The sequence below is a fragment of the Grus americana genome, chromosome 6, assembly GCF_028858705.1.
Source record: "Grus americana isolate bGruAme1 chromosome 6, bGruAme1.mat, whole genome shotgun sequence".
Lineage (NCBI taxonomy): Eukaryota > Metazoa > Chordata > Aves > Gruiformes > Gruidae > Grus > Grus americana.
Window position 1 is genome coordinate 23,391,810 of NC_072857.1, and position 25,440 is coordinate 23,417,249.

The window sequence follows — 25,440 nt, forward strand, 5'->3', positions numbered from 1 at the left end:
TTAATCAGCAAACAGAAATACCTTGCTCACTTTTTTTTTTTAAACACACTTCAACTCTTCTTCAAAAAGTATTCAGAATGGTTGATAACTGTTAAACAGGTTAATATTATAAGCCATTACACTCAATGTAGCACTTTCTGTTACCAAACAGGTGGACAGACAGGCTGCACACACTTAACACACTTGATCCTATAGCTCTGCATGACTTAATAAAACCCCCAAGTCAGTTTACATAAAGGCCTAAGTGCAACCTTGCTGCAGATCTACAGTACAGACAATTTCATACAGATAATTTCATCACAAATAAACCAGGTTTTTTACCAGTCCCACTATTCTCTACTTAATTTTTAATAAAACCAGTAAAATTTATTCTCTGGTTCTGTATTTCACTGCAGTAGCAAAGGCACTGGAGCTAGCTAGAGAACAAGACAGACAACATGGTATCTGTTTCAGTCAGGTTATGCTACCTACTCCAGAAGGAGAAACGCTCTTTCACTTTCAGGTATTTCATTTTTTAATCCCAGTGAAAGAAATATTGAAGACAGAGAAAACCATCCATTCAGTTTTGGTGCACTTATATTATTTCATTTCAAACACTGAGAGCAGAAGTTGAGAGATGATCCACGTTCTCCCTCCATGGAAGAGGAGCTCAGCTGTGACCTGGTTGTACTCCACCACCATCTCAGTGGAGGTGGCATTGCTCTCTGACTGACAAATAGACTGAAAGACTCCAAATGAATAGGATATGACCAGAAGAGGCAAAACCTACTCAAAATGCCACAAAAATGCCAAAAAAACTTGACTCCTGAAAGACTTCCTATATAATGAAAGTGATTCAAATATGAACATCCATAAGCTTCACAGGTGTCTTGGTAGTACCAATTTAAACCTGGCAATCCAGAAGAATTAGGTATGGATATTTATTTAGTATTCACCAAAACAAAAATCTTGACCTGACCAAATCTAAATAGCAAGCAAATTGGTAAGAGGAACTTCAAAAGAATAACAATGAACACAAAAATAGTTGATCTGGCTGTTTTCTAAAGGCCATAAGAAGAAACAACAAAAAAACCCTGCCATACCAGATCAACTCAATTAACTAAGCAGCAGTAATACTGTCACCAGCAATGATCAATACCACAGTTCTGAAAAGGAGGATCACCTCACTATTCCAAGACACTTCAGAAGATGATGCAGGAAAATGATTGAGCAATAAATCTGAAGAATTTGCATGTTGCCTTTTGGAATAATACTTTACTACTCAATTAAAAACACTCTGCTACACTGCATCTTCATGATCTCAAGATTAAAAAATACGTACTCAGATAATAGAGTGCACTTTTTACTGATGTCCTTCTGAGTGTTTGCCTTCTCTTTTATGTTAGAATGACATGAAAAGATAAAATTTATTTTTTTCCATCTCTCAAAAGGTAAACTAGAAACAAGTTTCGGCTACTGCCTGTTCATTCTTTATCAGTCTAGGTTAACTATTTCAGGTGTTAATAACAGCAATCATCATCAAAAAGATGCTGAATCTTTCAACAGCTTAGCTGTTGAGCTAATGAACTTGTCTCCTATAAATCTGCTTATCTTTGCCTGCCTTCCCCACCTCCTCAGTGTTTGTTCTATGAACTATGTTCAAAAACAGGGTTACTTTTTCTGAGAAGTCACTGAAAAGTACGATGGAGAGTTTAAGTTTAAGATAAAATATGAAGAAAAGTTGTTATGATGTTAAGTTACAAATGTAATGTTGATACAAGTGATAAACAGAGCTTCAAAACTGTTAAAATCTATGAGTTATAACAAACAAATTGTCATTACAAAAGATCCCAAAGCAAGCATGATGGAAATACACTTACATTATTCATGTCAAGAAAAAAAGCAGATGACTTCCCACATACAAGGCAATTCTGTTTAAATCTACTGTCAAATCAAATTTCTATTTTCCTAGATCAATGCCTACATCCATGCCATATACTTGTTTCTTAATGCCACAGAAGTATTTTACTGAAGTGCTTGACCAATGGCTGACAAACAATTGACCATTTATGCAGTCATCAATTCTCTAATTACTGAAGAAACTCCAGGGTTTGGATATCTTCCACCAGTTAGTGTATTTTGTATGCCTTTCTGAGTATGACATTGCAAGTACAGAAGTTACAGTTAAAAAAAACAACAGAGGATGTACCAAGCTGAAGCACTACTCTGCAACATTTTGTTAAAACACTGTTCAGGAGACTACACATTGACCTAGAAAAATTGTGTGTCTTGTAAAAGTGGTAAGAATGCACAGATATGCTGTTATACAGGAAATCTAATTCAAGTGTATCTTCGTTTACTGCGTCATTAACTTCCACAGTAAGCAGTTTTGTACTAAAAAGATTGAAGAGTTTGCCAGCCTGAACAAGATTACTGTTTGTGTCTCAGCTATATATAAAACAGCTCTATTCCGATGTGCAAGACAAATGGCAGTATTATGAAGGATTTCCATATTCTCTCAGAAGCAGCTGATAAATGGCTGGTTAGGACAACACACAAGCTATGAAACTGCTTTCAGTTTCCTTATTTAAGAAATAAGTTCAAACTTCTGCTCAAATGTGACAAATATAAAAATAAAGCCTTATGAAGGTTTGGGTTTTTTTTTAAACTGCATTCTTGATTTAACAATCTTAAAAGAAAATATTACTCACAAAAAGCTAGGAACAGACACTCCCATGCAACATAAACTGGATAACACTGCTAATTAAACAGACCTACGGAAGCAAAAAGTTATGCTATCTTTTCAGTTTACCTGAGCTACAGAATTTCTAAGGATCGTAAATCATTACAGGAGTTAGTCACGGTGCTATTAAAGGTTTCAAGGATGAAGTCTGACAGTCAGAGGTAAAAACATCTCAAGAAGTCAATTTGGAAACAGGCATTTGTTTTCCCAATGGAAAGTTTCAAAATTACAAATGTCAAACAGCACTCAGTCATTACATTTATGTTAATTAAAGCCTTTCAAGGTAATGACATAATTGAAAGCAAGTTTAATCTCTACATTACAAAAGCAAAGTGAAATATAAAGGTATGACAGCACAGTTACCTGATGTTATTTGCACTCTCTGTAATGCTGATTGTTTACACAGTTTATTCAGAAAATTTCAAGATATTCAGAAAACTTCAAGACAAAGTCAGTTCCCTTGCAAATACCTTGGACAGCTGAGTGGGCTTTACATTCCTTACTGGCTTCATATGTGGCAACAAGAGACTAAAAATAGCTCACGTACCATAATGCAAACCCAGTCTGTGAAGTTCTGTTAACTGTACAGTATCACCCTCTTCACTACTGTAGGAAAAACAGCAACTGAGACACAATGTTCCTTAAGGTCTGCAGAGATCAAACAGCAGCAGGATTTAGAGTTAGGTCATCCACAGCAAGTAAGAAATCTTCCCAGACGTTATTTATCACCAGCTTCTACAGAACTGAAACACTTATTTTAAAAAGTCTCATCTATGCTTATTTTCACAGGCACAGGACAACTCAAAACACTGGACATTTGCGTAATTATGTACCATCTTTCCTGAAATTATCAGATCAAATTATGTTCTTAAGCCCTGCTACAGATGCCAACAATTATGGATTTCTAGCATGGGTCAGATGCAGCACTAACAGCGTTAGCTACCTTATACATCCCCTGGGAGCTCCACAGTCTCCTCCTCTTACTCAAAAGCCTTGCCAATTTTACAACTGACTAGAAACTTTGAAACAGGGATATTAATCAAGTTCTCTTTGCTGCTGCAGCATAAATACTGTTTTAGGGTGCCTGTGTGTAAGTTATATCCATTACCTACACACATATCCAACTTCCCCCTTGGGTACATCAAGTACAATGGTCAGAGCTCCATCACTGCAGAATCTTGATGTTCTGAGAATGTGCTTTTTCTTGCCCAAACACCTCCTGAATGTTTTGAATTCTCCAACTCTATCAGACACCTGTTAAACAGCAACTGCAAAAGACAGAGATGGTTTCTTCATAATCACTACAGACGCGCAGAAAGAAAACAGTAAGAACACCAAGGCCAGCCTGGCCACTCTCAGAAGAGTCTAAGAGGAGAAACACAAACCTTCTCCTCTAGTGGCTATGGATGTCTGGAATAGCACTCACATTTCAGTCAAACTTATTAGTCTAAATAAAGCTGAAAAAAGAAGCTACTAGGATACATTTCTCACTATGGCACCACTCTAAGCTGTGGTGGGGACCAGGAATAATCTTCTGCTATCACTCAAGAATTCTTTTTCCTCTTCCAATTTAAGATGCACCAAAATCTATGCATAAAGTCAAACAAAAGAGATTTCCTTCTGTGAGGTAAAAGCGGGATTTTCTAAAAAGTTAATGAGATATTAAAGATACTAAAAGATTTTGGGGAAGTGCAAAAAAAGTTGGAATTCTTTATTTTACAGAGCACAAAAGATGAAAACCATATACCAGGACTTGCTCCCACTAAGTATCATACAAAACATGAAATAAAAAGGCAGATAATGGGAAAGAAATCATTGCTTCGGCATGAGGGACAGAGGGGGAAAAAAGCTATTGAAATGACATACAGAAAGAGATCCCTATACTCTTTGTAGGAAAGATATGGTCAAGTTTCACTGAAAAGAAAGGCAAGTATCACAAGCTTCAATTTTAGGGCCTTAAAAAGAAAGTTCACTGACCATATTGCTATTAAGTACAGATTATTCTGCCAATCCAAGTGGGGCATTATGGTAATAACTATGTTATTTTTAATGGAAAACTGCTAACAGTTGCTACTAACCATTCACCTCTTGGTTGTGTAATTGATAATCTGGTCCAGGTTGGTTCCTATGGCTTATAGAGAAGCAGCTGTAATTGAACAGTGCTAGTTACCAAAAAAACTGAGTTTTGTCTACACGAGAGCTTCCATCACAGCTGGCACAGAGATTTCTACTAATGCTTTGAACAAAGTCTGGCATAGACATAACAGAGAAGGCAGGAAAGGTCTGTTACAGCCACTGCTTCAGTAGGATTTCAGCAATGATCAGTAAAACCCTGCCTACGGCAGGAAACCAGCAGACACTCAACGAACACACATTCACAGTAGACTCTGCATGGCACTTTCCTCAGATACTCAGTGCACAAATGTGAGGGGAAATGGACTGATGCCCCTCCGGCTCTCTCACAGCCCTCACCAGACTCATTATGCAGTTTCCAATAGTGGCACTCTCTCCTTTAATGCTCCAGGTCACCACTAAAGCAACATCAACTACAAGAAAGCCATATAAAGTCAGCCTGTCTATGGAAAGACTATAAAAAACCCAGATGCAACAAAACTTGTGTTTTGCCACACCCAGAACATTTTCTAGGGTACAGCACTGGTGTGTGTTTAGCAAACTGGGAAATTACAGCTCGCAGCTGCAGGAAGTACAGGAGTCAACAGAATTTTTACAGCACTCTTATCAGTAAAAATGAGTCCTGACCCCATACGAACAAACTGTAAAAACTGTTTATTAAAGATGTTACTTTTCATTCGTATAATAGTAGAAAAAGAGAAATATGCTTGAGAAAGCCTGGACACTTTCCCACTCCATCCTGATCCACATCTCCCAATTCTCCTCCCGAACTAGAAGAAGGACTAGAATAACTGAAGTCTGCAACAAGACTATGGGTAAACACAGTTTAAGTTGTAGAATGACTTATTTTGTGGGTATTTTTGCTGAGGGAAGATCAGACACATAAATCTTTTTAATTTGTTAGTGTTGGAACTTCCACTACTCCTCATTATCCAGTTTGCCCTGTAACTTCTACTTCCACAACTTCGTAACTCCAAAATGCTAGTGTTAACATTCCTACACCTTGTTTGCCAAGCCAGTATAAAAAACCCCACCAACAACATATTTATGGTTATTGTTAGAGTGAATTCTTAAACCTTAAATAACAGAAACCAATCATTCGATATTTTCCTCACAGTTAATTCTGAAAACAAGTCTGGAGTTTAATCTGAAGGTTTGCTATGGGGTGGGTTTTTTTTAAACTTTTGTACAGTAAGTAAAACTGAAAAAATCCTTCCTAATGCAGTGTCTCAATTTTAAACAAAAGCAAGTAATGTGATTGTATCTATTCTTAAAAGTTTAGTGTTCCTGAAAACATCCAGTAAGTAAGATCTCAGGTGTTTCACTATGTTGACTATATTTTATGAAGCTGCTGTGATTCAGAAATCACTTGTAACTAATTTATAAATTTTCTGAAGAAGAGAGGTTATAACTCCTCTCTTATTTAGATTTGAATAAAAGCCATAAACTTACACTTTTTCTAAAGGGTTTTTAGAGTTTTGAAAAAAAAAAACCACCACAAAAATGTATTTCCTGCATATTTTTGACTGCAAAACAATAAAAAAAATTAAGAAAAATTCGAATGTACTTACCTTGATAGGAGCTGTTGAGAACTTGACTTTTCGGTCTGGCTCAGGATCTTCCTCTTCAGAAAGTCCAGGAAACTCCTCATATTCACTGTCATACATATACTCCTCCTCCTCCTCCCCCTCCAAAATTTCTTTGCCTTCAGGCCCTTGGTTTTCTGACTCCGTATCCCTGTCATCATCAAAAGCTGCATTCTCTATTCCAAAAGCACTGAAGTTCTCACTCTGCTTTTCCACCACTTGCTCCTCTTCTTCAGTATCCCCTTCCTGTTCTAGAACATCCTGAATTCGTGTAACTGGACCATCTTTCACAGACATCCCATCTCTTTCTTCCTCCTGATTGGTCTCCCTGGCTTCTGTAAACTCTTCTTCCAAGGAGTAGTCACTCCTTTTCCCTTCCTGTACTTGACATCTGAGCAGCTGATCCTCTTGAACAACACGATCTTTCTCCAAACTCTCTTTTTCATGCCCTGAGGTTTCATCTGGTGCAGCCAGCTCTGTGCAAGTCCCCTCCATGGGGGAAACCACGGTGAGAACACTATCTGATCTCTGCTGATCCTCCTGACCAGGTGTACAGCCCATATCCCCCAGGCTTCTCTCAAGCACCAGTTGCTCTCTTTTGTCTTTTCCAAGCGCCTCGCTCAGCTCATCTCTGAGGATCACAGGCACTTTGCTGGACACAGCCTTTTCCGGCCATCCTTCAGCAGCAGAATCCAAACTGTGGTGGCCTCTCAAAGGGTCCTGATTCGGGGGACTATCGCTTTTGGAAATTTCTTTGGATTCTTCAGTATCACTGTCACCCAGAAAGTTTTCCAGCCTCCTAGAAATGGGCCCTGCATTCAGGAAGGAGGATTTGGAACCACTGTTGGGATGTTGCTGCTTCAATTCCTCATTACCTTGATTTTCAACTTTCTCCAGCGCAACTGGAAGACTTGCTTCTGTATTAAAACTGAAGTGGTCCGCCACGTTGCTGCAATCAGAAGCTGAACTGCGTCTCCTCTTATCTTCACTTCTCTCACATTTGCTGGGGGAGTATCTGTCCACTGAGCTCCGTTGTTTTATATTTCTCTCAAAAAGCTTCCTGGTCTCCGAAAATTTTTCTGCCAGGGCAACTTTGTCCAAGTCTGCCTCATCGTTGCTACGGATGACTTTGTCAGCAGCAGAAGGCACACACAATGAATCCACAGGACTGCCACAGGGGCTAGTACTTGCATTAAGAAGATTATTTTTTTGGACAATGAGGAAAGATGGGCTACCTGGAGAAGGTCCATGCTCTGCTACCGTGGCCCGGCTGATTAATTTGGCCTCAGCAGGTGGACTGCTTTCACAAGAGGGTGTGGAAGAGGAGCCTCCCATTTGCAGAAACATATTTTTGATCTTGTGTACTCTATTGCCGTAAGTGGCAGCTCTGCCTCGACTGTGTGGGTCGTTTCCCCCTCCATTGGAAGAGGTGCTCAGCTTCTGATGCAAGCTTGTTTTGCCGGAAGTGTTTTCAGGATTGTTTACGCCATCAAAAGAGCATTTGATAGCATGGAAATCGGATTTATAGGCATTTCGGTGCGGAGAAGCACTTCTTAAAGTCCTTTCCCCTTTGCCTTCGGTTTTCATCATTGTCAGAAAGCTCCCTCGACTCCTGAAGAAGAATGGGAAGGACGACTCCCAGGCACAAAGCTTCCACCCTCCAACACCAGACAGAGCAGATCCCACAAAAGAGCCGAGAAGCAGCCCCTTCACTCAGCCAGCCTCCCCGCTCGCATTGAAATGGGGCGCAGGGGAGTATACGTGGAGAGAAAGAAATCACAGCGTGTAAATGGCCACATCGGGTATTATCCCCAGTGCGGATCGCGGTATCCGGAAAGCCATCTGCAGAGAGACAGAGAGTTTTCATTAACTCGGGGCCTCGCCGGCGTGTGACACGCATCCGAAACTCGGGATGGGAAACGCCGCCCGAGACCTCCCCGCAGGATAAAGCCCATTGTGTCCGCCGGGACGCGCCGGACCCAGCTGCTCCCAGCCGCCCGCGCGGGCACCGACCTGGCGGCTCCGGCGGGGGATGCAGCGGCGGCGGCGGGCGGCCCTCACGTCGTTCCCGGCTGCCCGCCCCTCCCGCCAACGGCCGTCCCGGGCTGGGCCGGGCCGCGGGGGAGGGGGCAGCGCCTGGCCCTTCCTGCCGCCCGGGGTAGGCTGGGCCCTGGCCGGACCCCGCCGCACGCACCGCGGCTCGGCGGGGCCCGGGCACTCCCGGGCTGCCCGGAAGGGGGAGAAGCCGCAAGTTTCGGCCCCAAGTTCGGGCTTCCCCGTGGCGGCGCCTCTGAGCCGCGGGGCCTGCGGGGCGCGCAGCAGAACCGCCCCGGCACCTCGCCCCAAACTTTTGGAGCCAGCCTACCTGGGGGCGGGGGTCCCACCGGCTCCTTCCCCTCAGCGCTCCCGGCCGCCCAGCGGCCGCACACACCACGCCATCATTATCCGCCGCCAACCGCCCTCCCTCCTTCCTGCCCTCTCTCCCACCCCCCTCGACCCGCCGCTGCCTTCGCCGCCCCGCGCTCCTCACTCCACCTTCCTCCGCCCCCGCGGCGGCGCTCCAAACCGCCGCCCGCCCCACTCGCTGGATCTGACACTGCTCGGCGCCCTCCTCCGCGCTGTGTCTTGGGCCCGCCCGCGCGCGCTCCCTCGCTCGCACACAAAGAGAGGGAGCGGCGGGCGCGCCCTTGTTCCTCAGCGTGAGGGAAGAGAGGGACTGGGGGGGGGCGGGGGTGGGCAGCGGGCGCGCCCGGCCTGAGGGAAGCGCCTCCCGCGCCGGGATATACCACGCCATAGTGGGATACGGGTTTCGGGTGATACCATGTCGGGGAGGCGAGCAGGCACGGGGCCACCCGCCGCTGTCCGGTCCCCCCTGGAGGCCGTGAGCGTGGCGCAGCGGCGGTGGGTGCAGGTCGCTCACCGGCCCCGCCGCCGGAGGAGCGGCTGCGACTGGGGACGCCGGGGCGAGGGACGGCGGTGGGCGCTGAAGGAGGGCCACGAGTCCCTGAAGAAACGTGAGCGCCGAGCTGCCGGCGTGGGGAGATGCGCGCTATTTCGAAGCCCGGGCGGCCAGCGCGGCGGGGGTAACGGCAGCCCCGGCTGCCCCGCAGAGCGGCGCAGGTCCCGGCTGGAGCGAAAGTCGCGGCAACTGCCACGACCGGGGCTCTGACAGCCGGAAGTAACAGCCAATGCCAGCAATTCCTTTTTCCCCCTCTTCCTTTTCAAAATCATGTTGTTTCTAACCCCTCCCGAACAGGTAACTATCAAAGCCCAAGCAAAGGTCCGCAGCCGAGGCAGCTCCCGGCCTCCCCGCGGCGCCCCCCCCCCCCATTCCCCGCTCGGAGGGGCTCGGGGCTGCCCGCGCACACCCGCTGCCCGGTTCCGCGGCTGGGAGACAGGCAGCGCGGTTTCCTACGCTCTGCCAGCAACTTCGCGGATACTTTTACATGTCTGCGCAGGACGATGGGGCGAGCCTGCCGCGTTCCCTCACACGCTCCCCGGGCTGTAAGGCGCTGCAGCTCCCCAACACTGAGGAAGTGATGCTCGTCATCGGTAGCCTTAGGCAGTATTAACCGCAATTTTGCAAGCACTGTTGCGTATATCCATTTCTCTCCTTAGTCCAAATAAAAGCATTGGCTTCAACCTATTTATCAGCTAAAGACAAAATTTGGATGACTGTCCGGTTTCTAGTGTAGCTACTTCCACAGAGCATATATAAAAATCACAGAAAATAATTAGGAGAGCACTAAAGTGCACCGGTAGTCACCAAATATTTGGTAACTGTTGTTACCAAATCGTGTAACAATTATTTAGAAGTCTAAATGCTTAACTCTTTGAAAAGAATTGTTTCACTGCTTTATTACTTAAATCAATGGTGAAATTTAGACATTCTCCCAGACATCCCAATTGACTTTGGCTTAAATGGGAATCGCAATGCCTGGAATATTTCACAGCTTGATTCAAAATCTATGAAACAGTTTTAAATTAGCCTTAATCATGATTTTTGCCATAAAAAGAAAATAGACCTTTTCCTAACACTTCCTTTTTCTTATACAAAGCAGGGACAAAATTGTTGAGACTCTATTCTGTGTTTTCAGACATCACAGAGACAATAGCATTTCACCAAGACATGCCACCACCAGTCTTAGATACACTTGGAAACACCATTTTGAATAAAATTTTAATATAGTTTCACTGTAAGAGCAACAAATGTTTCTCATTTTGAGAATATGTAGGTCTTATGTAGAACAAGCAGCGGTGATCTTTCTCCCACATCCTTCTGAGAGACTCCATAAAGTGTTTGTAGGTGGGTTGAAATTGTAGGACTTAACCAACATCTTTCAATAAATAGGGCTGCAAGATAATACTAACCAAATGTTTCTTTCCAAACCAAAGGTATATACAAGGTTGCTCAGCAGGCTGAACGCTGTGAGCAGAGAACGTTCTGCATGCTGCTCAGGAGCCTGGCAGTACAGGGGAGACCGTTTGAAGAAAAACAAAGGCAGAGCTCAGGGACAACATAATAACAAAGCCCAAAGCATCTCTAAAGCATGCCCAGGAAAGTCAGAGGCCTTTGTACTGGGTGCTGGCTAAAAGAGGCTGGAGCAGGATGATACTCTTGAGTTTTGAGTTCTCCCATGCTTGAGAAAGCAGGAATTGTAACTACGGATCCTGAAAACAGATTTAATTGCATCAAAGGATTTCCTTACAATTTCCTATCCTAACTAGGAAAACATAGGTTATTTTGGCTGGCCATGATGCTTAGGAAGGACAATATGTATCAGAGTCGATTGGTTTCCAGTGAGGAAAGACTCTGAATTGCGTTCTAGGTGAACTGATGTGAAAGAAAAGAATTGCTTACAGAAACAATGATTAAAAGCACCAGAAGAATTCAAGATAAAGACCTCTGGAGTCTGAGCAAGAAGTCTGGGAAGGTGGTATAGTTTATGATTTCATCATAGTGAATAACTGCAATAAAACCCGGGAAGAGTATCTTACGCATTCAGTCTGTGGTAGTTTCCTTGAAAGATGGTGAAATAATGGTGAGTAAGCAAATGGTTTGCACTGAGCAAGAAGCACCTATGTTTTGTCACCTAAGCTTATTAAAAAAGTGTTTCCAAAAAAAAAAAAAAAGAAAAAAAAGAAGGAAATTGAGGGCACTTCTGCAAACCTAGTTGTTCAAACTGCCACTAAGGTACAGTTTATTTCAGCGTTCATTCTGATTACAGAGGCATATATGTGCAAAAGGAATCCATCAGTGGTCATCAGAGAGTGATTAAGCATCTTCTGAATGGAACAAAGCTCCTGTGACTACTCTTGGCTTGGCTTAACTTTTTAAAAATCCCTCTCCTGTTGCACACACATGTCTGTGCTTAGGGTTTGGGGGCAATGTTGACGGAGGAACAACAGACGTTCCCTATGAGTACATCAAAAGAGTGTCTAAACCTGAACTGAGCAAGGAAAAAGACTCTCTGGAGGTCTGGATGAGAGTGATATTCTGCTCTTGGGGGAAAATTGTCCTGTAAGAAAGATCCAATAAATATGTAAATAGATAAGCTTAGATAAATGGTCATTTCTTAAATGGTTTATATTCTTTCAGCTTGTAAGGACAGCCATGCTTTCAGACTTCAGCTGAATGATTAATGAAGCTAAAATGGGACATACTTTTAGTGGCCTGGGTTAATATTTATTGATACTGATGGATTAAATTGCTGCTGTTCATTCAAGATGAGCATAACAAACCATTATGTACATGTTCTATGCCAAACAAATTTGAAACTGGTATCATCACCCCATCAACATACTTTAATCAACTCATGAAAATTTTGGTCTTAAGTCTTTTTAGAAACTAAGAAACTTGAGCAAATAATGCTTTTGCTGGGGATTGGATAGTAAAGCTTGCTTTCTCTCCATTGCTGCTTTACTGATCCCTAGAACTGACCAGGCTGAGAAGGAGTCAGTGCCTCCCAGGACAAGGACAGCTCAACAGCCCATCTAACAGTTCAGCATTGTTAAAGCTGGTGATCAGCTGAGCTGAAGAAGCTTGTGTGAGACAAAACCATGTCTCCAGCATTCATTGCAAAACTTTATTCTCTGAACTTTTACTTTTTAAAAGTTATCTGGTTTATCCACATTTTAGTTTTATCACGTGATTTGAAATGCAGTCTCACCAAATTTGTATTTAATCTGTTTAATGTGAGTTACATCAGCTCTTTTAAGTAGAACAAGTCAGTGGTTTTTTTAATACTTTTGAAACGAGCCAGAAATAGAAGGAATAATTAAGCATTCAGAGTTCCATAACTATTTCTGTAGATTTTTAAAGTTGTATTTTAAGAAAATATTTTTCTATCATTTAGGAGTAATCAAAATGTTCTGGAAGTATTTCAGTCATACTCAGTATAATTCGAACAGCAGTTTTGAATTTGAAATAGAGCACCTTCTATAAGTTTGGTGGGCAATTTTGTGATGTCTATCATTAGAATTAAGAAAGCAATCTGTAATTTTAGAAGACTGTACTTACATTAAATACAAAACTAAAATAAAAAAGTAGCATTTTAAACTCATTACTTTATAGCACTTATTCACAAAAATAAAACAGAACTGAAGTCCAAAATGGTATTTAATGGTCAATAGCATTTGATCAATGAAGGATAAGCAAAAAGTTTCAGAGCAGATGAGGAGATGCAGCAGTGACTGTGGACAGATATGGAACAAAAATCTGCAAGAAGAAAGCTCAGGGTCCAAATAAGGTCAAATCCATGAAGGACATTTCTAAGGCTTAAGGGCTGCCATACAGTACCATGTGAAATAAGGATGTAAAGATATCCTAGAACTGACAAGCAAAAACCAGACCACCACTAGTGCAGCAGTTACAGTATGTAATGGTAAACTAGGGCAGATTTCAGAATGAGATTCACCTAACAGCTTGCATTTTGTGTAGAACATTACAGTTGCACAGCAGGACCCTAAAGACTACAAGTGCTGTGGGTGACAAAATGCTCTAAAGACAGGAGTTAATTTAATTTGACTCAGTTCCATTCAAATTGTGCTGGATAATGTGGCAATTACTCTACTGCATGCCAGCAGTGCCACAGAGAAAGCCTGAGACATCATTGTGTCTGTCTTTGCCATTGTATATGATGATATATATGTTCAATATTTATTTTAATTTCTAAAAACTGGAGACACAGTGTTTTGCATAAGAGTGCCTGCTCCAGGTTTTGTTTCTCTTTCCTCAAACTGCTCCCCTGCACGTTTCAGCAGCAGTTGATAAAAATACAGTAGTTCAAGTTGAAATGGCTAACAGCAATGCCGTTATTCTGCAGCTTTATTTTTGGTTTTTCCTGTTATTGCCAGCTCTGAGCCTCCCCCATCCTTCCATTCCATGGCCGGTTGAGCCAAGGTATAAAGAAAAAGCCCTTTGAATAGAGCTGTGCTTACTGGAGGATGATGTATTTTATAGGCCCAATATGAAATATATGTCCTATAGCTAGCACTTTGATCAAGAAAAAAAATGACTATTAGTACAAACATTAACAAGGTTTTTTTTAATGCAAGTTAAAAAACGCCTATACTGTTGCAAGCAAACTTTAGTTAGAAAACTATCATATAGAGCAGTGCTGTTAACAAGGCACCAATACTCAATGCTCAAGTCCCCAGCTTGCCTGGTTCTCTCTCATTGCAGTAATATTTATGCCACAGCAAACTTTAAATGTGGGATGTGAAGTGGAATTTTAGAAAGAGAAGCAGCTCCAGCAAAGGAGGGCTGCCTTCTCTCGTTCCCAAAAATGTCTGTCATGCAAAGCTCCAGGAAAGGGCCATTCTGGTGAATAACACATCAGTGTCTACCTTGCTGGATTAACTTTCATAAATCAGTATTTTCTTTGCCGCTTGTTCACTAAGAGATAGGTCCTCCAAGAATAGGGCTGTCTGCAGAAGGGTGAATTTAATTCATGACTAGTTCCATCACTTCCTTCTACAGCCCACCCAGGATGCTGTTCCCCAGAAATGTTATGAATTAATACCTTGACCACATATTCTGGCCACAGAACCACAAATGTTAAATGAAGGTTGGTGGAACATCACTGAAACCTGCATTGAGTGCAGCTAACCTGCCAGCACATGTTACTAATGGTCTTTGTGAACTAAGTAGGGTTCCTTACACTACAGCTCCAAGACACATTGGAGATAAAATTAGAAGAATCTCTTAAGTCTTGAGTCTCCAGAACCTCCTAAGCCTCAAGGTAAAATATTGACAGTTGAATTTCAAAGTTGCATTAAAAGAAAGAAGTCTTTATTGCCAGGAAGGCTGAACAGAAGACGCTTGAGACTTTCCTCACCTTATAAGCCCCATTCCTGAAGTGTTCAAACCATCAAAGTCACTTGCCACAATGGCAAATTCATGGAAGAAAAAGAACAGGGAAGGAAAGAAATGACCACATTGTAGAAATGTGCAAAACGGTGGCTCAAGACCATGCTGGGTTTCTCAAGCACAATAGGCAGATGTTGGCGTGACAAGGAGGCAGGGGGTCTTAATAAGAACATCCCTCTGAAAGCTGTTGGAACAGAAAAGTCCGTCACTGCATTTTTCAGCCTGATAACTGGAGCACTGTTTACACAGCTTTATGGAATGTACAGAATTTTAGGAAATAAAGTTTGTGGCTATTGTTGGTTTTACTGATTTCCAATGCAAGAAAGCTTATGCTGCCGTACTGTCTCTATGCGCCTCTGAGTGTCTCCTCCTCTGCAAGGACTTTTGGAAACTGGCCAACTGGTTTGACCAGATTTGACACAGGCTGAGAGTTTTCAATAATAATTATGTTCATACCAGTTTTGCAAAAATAGCCAGACAGAGAGAAGAGAAAGAAAGACCTTGCAAGATCAATCAAGGGAAAGGTTACAGCAAGAGATCACCCCTTATAAGCCACTAGAGAGTCCCGTATAAGTCACACAAGACTGAAACCTGATGAATGTATTAGTCACAAGAAAAGCCTTATTTTGAAGTTGCATCTTTTTTAAAGACAAAGTCAGTCAAGCAAGAGACACACATTGGGAGGGTAACTGGCTTCTTTAAGTCTGGACTTCACAGCACAATTTCTTACTCTGATGTGCTAGTTTCTGCTCGACCAAACAGTTTTATACAAAACCCAAAGTGTTTCTACACAATGAAAGTGCAATCCTTGATCTGAATTATAATCAGGAACGCTATGAAAATCATGTGAAATAAATCTTGTCCACACACAACTGTGATAATTAAAAAAATTAAATAACATTATACATCTATGTTGTTTCATACCATTATTTAAAATGCCCTCTGTTAAAATGTCGATATCACAGTTATACTTATTTCTGTATACATAATACACTTATGAATGTATTTTTGAGTTACGAGATAACCTTCAATCCTTTGAAATGAAGTCCTTACAGGTATCTTAATTTTAATATTCAGATTCCCTAGTCTTTTAAAAAAAATATAGCTATACGTAAGCAAAGAGACAAGTATACAGAGACTAGAGTTTAGATTACAATACAAAGCTAAACCAATGCAGTTTGAAAGCAAACCAGAAGCATTCTAACTGTGTATCTTTTATATTGAAGTAGTAGTTATGTTAGAAAAAGCAAAAAGGAGAAGCATGATCTTGCACATAGGTAAGCTATTTCTTTCAATTATCAATAATTTCAAATAAATAAGGGAGTATTTTGAAATTCTGTCAGTCCAAGTATTACTTGACATCATCTAGGTTTAGAATATATATTAAAAAAAATCAATGTTACAAAACCAGAAGAAAAAGATGAAACAAATTTAGCTTAAAAAAATCAGTTATTTTAAAATAGGTAAGTCTGAATTATAATTGTGTCAAAATAAAAAACAAAAGGAGGAGATAAAACAGGACGTAGAGTTTAGGTATATGGTATAAATTACACAACAAAGAAAATAATTTTAATCTGATCCCTATCAGGACAAATTCCATGATGATTCCTGGCAACGTATTAGGAAATGTGCATTTTGCAAACCTTATGTAGACAGAAAATAAGAATCAGTTCCCCACTACTCCATGTATCTGCAGTTATGTTGGAAATGTGGGGGAAAGGCATTAAAAAGACATTTTATGTAAATACTACATTCACATCAACATTTTCAGAGAAATAATAATTATTGTCCAAAGCTGTGAATCTGTAAAATAGCTTTAAGGGTAAAAATAAGTCAAATTTAGAGCTTATTTTGACATTTCCAAATCAAAACATTCAGCTTTTATTTTGAAAACAAATTTCTAATTTAAAAATATTTTAAAGGACCACATAACTATAAAGTGAAACATTTAGACTAAAGAAAATATTTTGCATTAACAGAAACTGATTTTACTTTTTTAGAAAAATAGAAGAAAATGCATTTCACTTGAACTGAACCTTTTCCCCCCTCAATTTAATTTAGCTTTTGAATCCAATAATACATTGTCCAGATGTACCAAGAAATAGCAAACTTATGACTGAAGTCTTTCCTACCATAACCCCTAAAGCAAGTGGAAAAAAGAAACATGACTTCCCCAAATTCAAGCAAACAAGTGATCTATCAGAAACAATCACTAAGTTTTGTGCTACTCTAAGACGACTAAAAAAATAAGTAGTAGGAGAGTAATTTCGTCTTCAGTGCCTGGTGAACAGAAATCATTAACTCCATCTGCACTGGAGAAAGACCTGCCAACTGCCTGTTCAAAAATCTGATCTAATTTAAAAATTGATATCAGACCTTTGCCTTCAGGTGTCACTTTCAGAATAGCTTTAAGAACATCCTTAGTAACTGGTGGATTGTCACTGTTTCAGCAACTACTACTAAGGATTCACTTTGACAGTGTATTGATTCAATTAGACATCTTTAAGATGTTTATCAGCTCTCTCTGGGAAGATAAAGTGTCCGTTCCTTTTTTTGGTAGGCTGAAGTTTCTAATTTGACAGGAGTTGAAACCAGGCTGGCTGATTTCCTAGGTGTCACAGCTGGGGCTATTTCAGAATTTTGTTCCTAGGTTTTCTGACTGCAAAGCTGCTAGCTTGTTTTGCACTTTTTATTTTTGGAACAGAAGGATGAGAGGCCATTCACGGTTACTTTTTAATGTAGGAAATACCATGGAAAGGTACTTACTAAACTCAGGGACCCTCAACTAAACGTGCTTTAGAAACTAACTGTTAAAAAGATCACTCCCGTGTCATTATTAGTGTTATTCTTGCAGCAAAAGTCAATGGGGATGTACCCATATAAGGGATTAAACATTTGTTCCTGTACCTTTCTTAAAGTAGTAAGGTAGTACTACTAATGGCTACAAAGCAAGTTACTGCCTTCAAAAGATTCTGTTCCTGCATTTAGTATCTCCTTACACCATGATCCTTAATATTGATACTTTAAACAAGAAGAATGTCTTGGGGATTAATCTAAAGTACACTGAAATAATTGAAAAACCACCTTCCCTCTGAAATTAATGCACTTTTGATGAGGTTCACGAGTAGAGAGTCCTTAACAACCACCCCACATACTCACTTGTTGTATCTTTGCCTCCAAGCCAACACTGAGGCAGTGGTTTACCATCACTGTGATACCATCTGTAACGCCGAGCTGGCAAGTCCGCAGCCTTCCACCAGCGCTCGGAGGGAGGTCTCAAATGTCAGAGCAGGGGAAGCCAAACTGGGCAATTCTCAAGTACAGCTATGCTGAATCACAGGAAATGAGAGAGACCTTCACTTTCATTACAGACTTTGTCCCCACTGAGATTTAAACCTCTAATAGCAGAGTTACAGGCTGAGCCTGAAAAGTTGTACTTTAATATGGTCATAACAACTGCAGTTTAGGTTACAGAAAAGCTGATTACAGCAACTTGGTTTAAACATGAAAATAAAACCACAGAGCTGCTCACATGAATGTCTTATGGAGTGAGTAGATGAATACGGCAAAACATCACAAGACGTAACAGGAAGGACAGTAGAATCAACAGAATATTTGCCTTGAGGCACAATCTAGCTCTGATATATTTATTGTACCTATAGCTCTAGGTACAATATTCACATACCAAACACCAGAGAGCTGGAGATCACAGCCTTGTGGTAAAGCGTGCTGGCAAAGTAAATTACACTGTGTTTGTAATCACATCTTTCCAAAGACTGGGATCCTAATGAGACTTTGGAACTGTCTGTCTACACGCTTAGGCCTGCCAGCAAAAAGCAAGTCCCTGTACGCGGCTAATCTGTCCCATTTCCAGGTCACACAACAACCTGGCGTGCCTTAGGAAGGCCTGGTTTGGAAGCATGGATGTGCACTGGATGTTTCTGGCTGTGAACCTTTCCACCAAGTCATTCCCCAGTGCTCGGGCTGACATTCCAAACCACTGAGCATTTTTAAGCAGCTGCCCATTTCTTAATATCAGAAATAGTCAGAAAATATTTCTTGCTCTCTAGCTCCAAAGTTTCTTCCCAAAATTACTTCTAAGACGCAGACTACGCAACATGCAGCTCTGCAGTAATAAAAGCTCAATAACTTGTCTACTTTTGCTTTAATTGTTTGATAAATAGGAGGTTTTTCTTATTGTTATTTTTCAGCATTTATTTTCTGGCCCAGAAGGCTCCCCAGCACAGCCTAAATTTAGAACTTTAAATGAATAAAACTTATGCAGGGTAGTTTCTGGGTTGTGTTACTCACATTGATTTGATCGTTTTTCTCTGTTGTGAGAGCTTTGTATACAAGGGTCTAACCACTCAGATTTTCAGGAAAAGTACAAGAATCAGTTCTATAAACACAGCAAAACCTTTGAAAACTCTTCCAAAAATAATATCTTTCAAGCATGTATGAAATACACAAAAGGCATATGATGTGAAAAAGAAGTTGAATTGAAATAAATGGCAATATGCCACGCTCTACTAATAAACTAAGTTGATTTACTTAACAGTCAATTCATATTAGACTTTACAGACATTCAAAATACGAGCAAGTTAACTCTACTAAAATTAGACTCTGCAGATTCGACCTCACCATGTAGTAGTGCTCATATATGTGCCACAAAGAAAGAGTTCACGTTCCACAGACTGAGGCAGCAGTGTTGTACTGGTTACGCTTGGTGTGGTTTTCTTCATACCCATCTCAGGTGATTGGAATGAGCCTGGCTCTGCCAACACTGGAACTACGCTCATAGACATTAGGGAGAAATTTGACCCTTCCTTTCTGTGGTATAGGGAAGTTTTGAAAAAGTACAGGGTGGGAGTGCAAGAGTTGTAAAGTATTCTCTTTAAACTTGTTTGATTGCTATCACAGTGAGATGTAAAGCCTTTATTAGATGTCACTCGGTAAGAGCTATGTAGCTTGTTCATTGTCCTCCTTACCTTATTCCTAGGCAATAAAAGCTTATAGTCATAAAAAGTTGGTATTGTGCTACATCACAAAGTTTCTTTAGTACTTTAATGCAGACTTACATAGCCTGCCTATATAAAAAAGAGGAATTCTTTAAGTCTTCTCCTCTTTAAAATAAGATACCGTGACTCAAAGCTCCTTCTAATCAGTGGAAAAATACTTAGTCACCCATTTGTCATGATGATATTCATGTGAAAAAACTGTAATCAATCACAGCCATGGCCTTTGCTACATTTTCTGCACCTTATAATCTGCCTACTAACCTCACCTCTCTGTGGGTTGCTTCTCGTGCTTCAAGCCCTGAGCTAGGCACCAGGACAAAAATAATCAGAAAACATTTTTCTTCCTACTTCAAAATCAGTTGAATTGGAGACACAAAATAAGAAACTTTCAATTCAGAATGAGTTGAATTTTTTGATTGTTAACTGGTAAGAAAAACTTTAATCACCAAAAGAAAAAAATAATTACCATCTTCCCACGGTACTTATTTTTATCCATGACATTGCTACTTAGGGGAAAAACAGTTTTGGAAAATATCCCTGCAAAGGAGAGCACTTAGGCACAGACTAGATTTAAAGTCAATAGATATATCTGGCTTGCCTTTGCTGGCTTTATGCACTATGGAGCAGATTCACCGTTTGTGTAGATAGTAAGTCTGAAAATCTGTTCAACCCTCTGTTTGATCCAGCAGATGCGGCCATCAAAGTGGCCTCATCATATCTCAATGAAAACTGTCATACCACAGAACATACTTAAATTTATTGTGTAAATTTATTATATACCCCATAGCTTTATTGTTTATCTTCACCAAAATCAGTATTTTATCCTATTCTGGAGGCTTCTTTCTGTTATGCAATCATTTCGTTAGCCTGTCTAGACCACAGTGTGAGGTCATCATCATACCATCTGTTAAACTTGTTTGGGTTAGTGTGTCTGCAACTCAGTTCAGCTCAAATGGTATTAGAACATCCTCAAAAATTAGGGTAAGTCAGGCCAAGTCACACTTCCCAAGCATACTACAGGTAATAGATCTACTATTACAGGTAATACAGCTAGTATTTGATCATATTTATTATAGAAGTTTATTATAGAATTATTTAGAAGCCATTTCAAGCTAATCTTGAAATATTTTCATCTGAATATCAGCATTCACATAAAAATCAGCATATTTAGTGGCATGGAATTATTTAATTTATAGTACTGGTACAAATGTGGAAAAAATGCCTGTAATCTGAGGACAGATGTCAGAAGAAAAAGCTAGATTTTGATATTCTGGTTGGCATTGAGTAATACCTTGCATATACCAGCCTGTGATCTCAGTCATATGATGGGGAAGGGAAGGCATCTCTTAGTGCATGTTGTGAAGATACCAGTGTGGCCCCTCTGTCTGTGGCTCCAGTGTTTCAGGGCATTCAGATTCATCCAAGAAAAAAACTTACAAACTTGTGTAGTTTGATGTTAACAGAAGCAAAACAAATATTGATAGAGGACTTCTATTTTAACTTACCTTCTGATGAACTGTATTGCTGTGCCAGTAACAACTGTTTACATGTACGTGTTGCAGAAGAAGTTGAAGCAATATACTGAGTGAGGGCTTCTTTATCACACCTTAGAGTCCAACAAGGTGATTAACACCATATTCTACGGAGAAATAAAACAACATTTGAAGTAAAACTTTATTCCTAAACTGTTCTGTCAATGTAGAATACTGTAATTCAAGAACAACAGTGATATCTGTGAATGTTACTCTCACTAAAAGAACATCGGTAAGGAAATACTGGACAATTTTTAAACCCAAAAGACAGCAGGTTTTTTGGTTTTTGTTATTTGTTTTTTTTTTTTAATTGTTCATTGTATTATATATTTTTTAAAATTAGATATTTTTGAATACCATATAAGGAAATAATGAGCAGCACTAGATACAGTATGTGTTGAATTTCCTATGAAGTTAATTTTTTTTAAGTGAACATTTTGCAGTCATTGCTGCTTGTTGTATGATCTACTTGTTTCCAAGAAAATGTAGGCTTTATTTACTTCCATATTTTTGCTATAAAATATATTTAGTTTGACATCCCTCATATAAACCATAGTCTCATAAATAAAAGAAAAAAAGAATACCAGAAAAACTTACGTAAGTTTTTACCTGAATGCTAAACAAGCGGCCTCCAAGTTTATCTGCAGAAAATAAAATGCATTTCCGAAAGAAAACTGAACTGTTGCTAGATGTTTACAGAGATACAAGTTAGGGTTTTTTTAATCTGTATTTTCTTAACTATTATAGTTATGTTGACATTTGTGGAACTCTGTCTTGTTAGGCAACTTCTGTTAAAGAAAAAAAGTATTCTCAAATAGTCTCAGATGTACTTAGTAAATTCATATCTGGCTTTTTAGTGGACAAGCTCAATTAAGCAACCGTCTCACACTTGTTGCAAAACACAGTACTCTCTTAGGAGCTGGAGAGGGAGATAGGAATGACCACAGTGACATGGCCTTTAATGGTAATGGAGCTACCTGGGATTTCCTTGTCTTGGCGGGGATGAAGCGCTAGTGCCAGTACAGGCAACTCAGCACATCATCTGCGTCTGCCTCAAACACTTGTGTCGGGGCAGCACAAAAATACTTTGCTTCAGCGCCCCAGGGAATGGAGAGCAACAGCGCTTGGAGTTGTGAGGGAAGCGGGGGGTCTCCTCAGTAAGAAAAGCCATGTTGCTCTGTGCTGAACCTTCTCCGCAAGGGTGTAAGTAGGCATATGATTTGGCCAGCTCAATATCTTTGTTATTTTCCCTGCCCTCCGTCTCATCAAACTTAGAAACTATTTCCAGGCCTTTTAGAACAGCTGGTGTAAAGAGAAAGTTGCCATTTTGGCCAGAATGTTGCAGGACCGGATTATTTTCACTTGTTTTCTCAGGGGTGGGAATATACATTGACCTCTCCACCCTGTCCCTGAAACATCTTTTTCTTTATGCAAGTTTGCATTTGAATTGAGTAGAGAATTGTACACCAGCAGATATATCTTTAAAAAGCAGAAAATTCCCAGGTTGTACTAAGTAATCTGCTCATTCCTTTTCTAACAAATCCTATTACTTCACTTCAAAATACCTTCATCTTCTTAAACTACAGTAATGCCACTCTGTTCTGAGGGCCAGTATGAACTGATACCATTTTTGGGAGACTGTGATTTTCAACTGGCAGGAAATGAATGAAATCAAGGGGAAAAAAAAGTAGATTTTGTGCCAGTGTTTGGGATATCAGTTCTGCCAATTGACCGTCATCCACCACTAGCAGATGTGCTATAAAAGGAGATGAAATTCATTGTTAGCATGTTGCTTGGCGGCCAAAGCCAATTACAGAATGGAGAATTGAGCCTTTCTAATAGAAGAATTTGCATATGGAAATTACATGTATTTCCATATAGTGATAAGCATTTTCAAACTGCTTAAAGGAAGGCTTGACTAAACACATTGTATATTAGTATGCATTAGCATAGCTCCTTATTTCATATACAGGACAGATTTTTTTTTACTATTATATTTTAGTTTGATACTTTATTTCTCACAGGTCATATTTCTTACTCTTTATAAATGTTGTCCAAGACAGAATACATTTTGATACCTCACACTAAAAGTGTATAATGATTGCCAGGAAGAGAAAAACTTTTTTTTTTTTTTTTTTTTTTACAGAACATGAGTTAAAAAAGCAGACTGAAATGGGTTGCTAAGTCTGGTGAGGATAGACTGAAGGGACACTTAATAACTATTTTCAAGTGTACAATAGTTTGCTAGTTTGAGGAAAGCAGTGCACTCTTTACCTCTTGACCTTTTCTTGTTGAATATGGTAATGTGCTTAAAACAGCAAGAGAAACTTAGATTACATGCTATGGAAAGCTTTCCAACAGATACAGATTGCAGAGCATGGAATAGATTGTCTGTGGAGATTGCGGCATTTTCACAGTTGGAAGTTTTTAAAGAACTTGTAATACAAGGCTCTCTTAAGAGTGTTTTAGGCAGAACTGATCCTGTTTGGGACAGGAGATGTAATACGTGACTTCCCTGGATCTCTCCATTCTTAATTTCTATGAACCCTTTGAGTAGTCCCAATAGTTTCCCACTAACATTACAAGCAGTAATGGGCATTATATTGACATTGTAGCAGTACTACCATTCTAAAAGTACGTTATACCAAAACTGGTAGGTGCTATTTGCGTGATATCTGCAGAACATGTCTTGTGCTCTGCTTTATTTCTGTGCCATTAGCTGTCCCTCCATGTCTCAGCCCCATTTTCTTCACTAAAGAATGACAGAAGTGTATGAATCTAGTTTTCTAGAGTAGCAAAGAAAATCTTGTCCCTGTCTTGAAGTCTTCTGATGCCTTGTCCAAAAGGCTTAGTAGTAATAAGACAGTGGTATCAGTGCCCTGTCCTTTTATTGATGTCGGTGTCATGAAGGATTCAAACTGATATTGCCCACAGCACATTGTGGATCAGGTCCTGTCTTGCAGCCAGAGAAGTTAGAGAAACTGAACACTAGATGTGGAAATTTCTGTTGTGGCTTCATAATTGGAGGGAAATGAGGACATGGGGAGACTGAGACGGGGTTGGTTTAATGACATCACATTGAAACTTTTACTTCTAAAAAGAAGTCCTAATTTGTACTGTAGTGCCTTAAAATATTCTACTTTAAGCCTTGAAACAAATGTTTCAAAACTAATTTATATATTACATATACACATATCTGTACACAAATACACCTTTCATTTTAAGTTAACTGTATCAATAGCAATATTTAAAAGCATTAAATGCAGGTTTATTAAGGGCAACAGCTATCAGAGCATTTTTTCTTAAACTTTTAAAACATTCACATAGATGCAGTATCTAGAAATACTCTTGTTTTGTATCAAATACATATGATAAATATTTCTATACAAATTTAATTCACTTCATATCTACAAATATATATAGATAACTCTTTTGTATTCCTTCCTTCCCAAATTATGCTACATGAAACATACTTGATTGCTATGGATATAACGACAGAACCATTTGCATGATTTTTACAACCTAACATGAGCTAAATCTTGAAATCTTTTTACCCAAAAAGTCTCACCAATATCCACTGGAGATTTGGGAGGGTGGGGGGAGGGAGGGAAACACAACAAAAGCCCCAAAAAACCTCTTTAGATTTGTGATTTGTATCATACTGGAACAACCCAAACATGCAACCTACCCCCTACGACTAGGTACTTAATCTCTCTTCAAAATCCTGTTCTGTTCCTTTCTCAAATGTTGAATAAATATTTCCTTTCTGTAATATATACAATCAAGCTGAAGTGTACTGCAGAAAAATAGAAGGTCTGCTTTGGCTGTTTTGTAGCATTCCTGTCATGCAAAACATTCATCTGTCTGATTTAACCAGGCAGGTGAGCCAAAGCCAGTGCTGCTGCAGCACACTCTTTTTTTCCAAACAAGTCTAAGATAGTCTAAACTCAGTGCTAAAACTCACTGATCAAGACTGATTATCTCGCTTTCCAATCACTGCCAAATCCTCTTCTCCAGCTTCAATGAGTTCTCCTCACCCTGTACGTACAGAGAGCTGCTGCAAGGGTCATTCTCCCAA

The 25,440-nt window shown here is 40.1% G+C and overlaps 1 protein-coding gene across 8 annotated transcripts in view; it reads right to left on the bottom strand.

Moving 5' to 3' along the window:
- The window catches only part of LOC129207952 (neurabin-1-like), a 65,742-nt gene that overhangs the window by 32,439 nt on the left and 7,863 nt on the right, over positions 1-25,440 (bottom strand). Inside the window, exons 3-4 of one of the 8 annotated variants that reach the window (XM_054829828.1) lie at positions 21,336-21,469; positions 6,427-8,283 (exon numbers count right to left, since the gene is read on the bottom strand). In XM_054829828.1, coding sequence (XP_054685803.1) covers positions 6,427-8,031 — 1,605 coding nt within the window. In that variant the 5' untranslated portion in view covers positions 8,032-8,283; positions 21,336-21,469. The other 7 variants (XM_054829826.1, XM_054829825.1, XM_054829827.1 and 4 more) reach the window with 7 other exon arrangements.